The 2,077-nt window shown below is 72.7% G+C and overlaps 1 protein-coding gene across 1 annotated transcript; it reads right to left on the bottom strand.

The window, feature by feature from the left end:
- Positions 1–6: 6 nt before the first annotated feature.
- On the bottom strand, positions 7–1,461 carry LOC123255928 (EF-hand calcium-binding domain-containing protein 4A-like; the record flags this gene model as incomplete). The annotated part of the gene is given in 5 exon segments (XM_044684641.1): positions 7–130; positions 688–804; positions 807–843; positions 1,047–1,158; positions 1,234–1,461. Coding segments are annotated over 5 exon segments (561 nt in total), but the record flags the coding sequence as incomplete, so codon positions are not given.
- Positions 1,462–2,077: the final 616 nt, after the last annotated feature.

Here is a 2,077-nt window from a genome sequence, read left to right as displayed (position 1 = left end):
CGCCGCCTCCCTCTCCCGCGTGGCCGCCCCCAGGCAGGAGGCCACGTGCGCCAGGACCTCCTCGAAGGTGCTCAGCAGTTCGGGGTGCTCCCGGCGCAGCCGCACCCAGAGGGCCCGCACCTCCCGCTGCCTGGAGGGGGGGTGCGCGTCAAGCCGCCGGGCCCCCACAGCGCCCCTAGAGCTGAGGCTGGGCGTCCTCTGCAGGGGCCGGGCCGGACCTTGGGGTGCAGAAAGTGACTTGCCCAAGGTCACACAGCTCTGGCCGGCCGGCTCTCTCTCGCTGCGCTAACTAGCTGCCCGCTGTGCGTGGGGGCCACTCAGACCCCCAGATCACGGCAAGAGGATCACCGAGCCCTGCTCTCTGGCCACACCTCCCCTGCTGGCTTTCCTTTCGCCTGCCCAGTCGTCAGAGAGCCGGACCCCGGACCCGCTGTGCCAGCCGGGTAAGCGCCACCTCTTAGCCTCGGCCTCCACGGAAGACCCCCAGCCTGGCCTTTGGCCCAGCCCGGCCCCACTGCCCCGGGGCTCTTGGAGGGGAAACTGAGGCCCCGCTGCCTCCGGACGAGTGCCCAGCACAGCTGCCTGGGCCTGGCTGGCTGCTCCCAGGCAAACGTGGCTGGAGGCAGGGCCCCCCCGGCTCCCCCCGACCCCCAGCCCACAGGGGGCTCTGCCCAGGCACCGACTCACTCCCCCAGGCCGCGGGCGGCCCCCAGCTGCTCCATGGAGGCCCAGAAAGGGCCCTCCTCCTCCTCCTCCTCCTCCTCCTCTCCGTCTGCACCGCTGGGTCCTGAGCCCGCAGCCCAGCCTGACTCNCGGGCACATCCCCGGCTCCCAGAAAGGCGCCTGCAAGGAGAGGCTCCGGGCATCAGCCCCCCCTCGGGCCCCCCCAGCTGCCGCCCATCCTGCCCCCCCGCCAGGCTTCCTGCTTCCTGCCCTCGGCTCCAGGCGGCCTGCTGGGAACGGAGGAAGCCGGGCCTCCAGGCCGCAGGCCGCGGCCCTGGGCTGGCTGTGGGGGCTCCGCAGAGGGCAGGGGGGCCCGCGCTCACCCAGGCCCAGGCTGAACTCTCGGGGGGTCAGGAAGCCCGTGCGCCCGCGGTCCAGGCTCTCGAACACCCAGTCGAGCTGCTCCGGGCTCAGGGGGAGCTCATGCTGCAGCCTCTGCAGGGGAGGGAAGGCGTGAGTGGCAGGTGAGGCCCGGCGGGGGCTGGGCTGGCCAGTGGGGGCCCCCCTCACCTGCAGGTCCGCTCTGGTGATGAAGCCCTTGGCCTCCTTGTCGCAGAGGAGGAAGAGCTCGCGCGCCTTCGCCAGCCTCTCCCCAGGGCCACTGGTGGTGCCCGGGGGGGCGCGGGCATCTCCGGGCAGGCCGCCCCCCCCCTCCTCATCCTCCCTGCCAGGGCTGGCCATGCTGGGACTGGGCTGCTGGCTCCTGCTGCCATCAGACACGGGTCAGAGCTGCCTTCCACGGCCCTGGGGGGGGGGGCTCGTGGTCGTGCCCCCCCCAGCCCACAGGCCGTCCCAGGTTCCCCCTCTGAGTTCTGCCCGGCCAGAGCCCAGAGGCCAGGAGGATCCCCCTCCAGGGGAGAAGCGCCCAAAGGCCTTGGCTGGGGGCACTTCACTGATCGGCTAGCAATAGGGAGCCTTAGAAGGTTCCGGGTCAGGGTGGGACGCCTGGAGGAGTCAGAGGAGGGCCCTCTGGGGGGGCCGCCACGCCCCGCCTCCCCACAGGCCTGCCTGGAGCCCAGCTGTCCCTCCCCAGACACGAAGGGGTTAAGGATCCGGGCTGGCGGCAGGGAGGGGCTGTTCCCGCGGAGATCTAATCTCTTCAGCCGGACCTTCCCGAGGAACCCGGCCTGCCCCGCACCCCGCTCCCGGGCCATTTGCAAGGCAAAGCCGCCTCCCCTGCGGCCCCCCCCAGCCCAGCTCCAATCACAGCTCGGGCCGCTGGCTGGGGGGTCCGCGCTGGCCGCGGGCGGGCGCCTCAGGTGCTGTCTCTGCCGCACCCTCGGAGTGCACCTGCCGCGGCGTGTGGGAGGGAGAAAAGCGGAAGGCCCGGATCGCCTCCCCGGCATTCCCCGAG

This window comes from Gracilinanus agilis, unplaced genomic scaffold (assembly GCF_016433145.1).
Source record: "Gracilinanus agilis isolate LMUSP501 unplaced genomic scaffold, AgileGrace unplaced_scaffold54154, whole genome shotgun sequence".
NCBI classification, from domain to species: Eukaryota; Metazoa; Chordata; class Mammalia; order Didelphimorphia; family Didelphidae; genus Gracilinanus; species Gracilinanus agilis.
The sequence above is the reverse complement of the archived record's forward strand: the minus strand, read 5'-3'. Positions and strand labels throughout refer to the sequence as shown.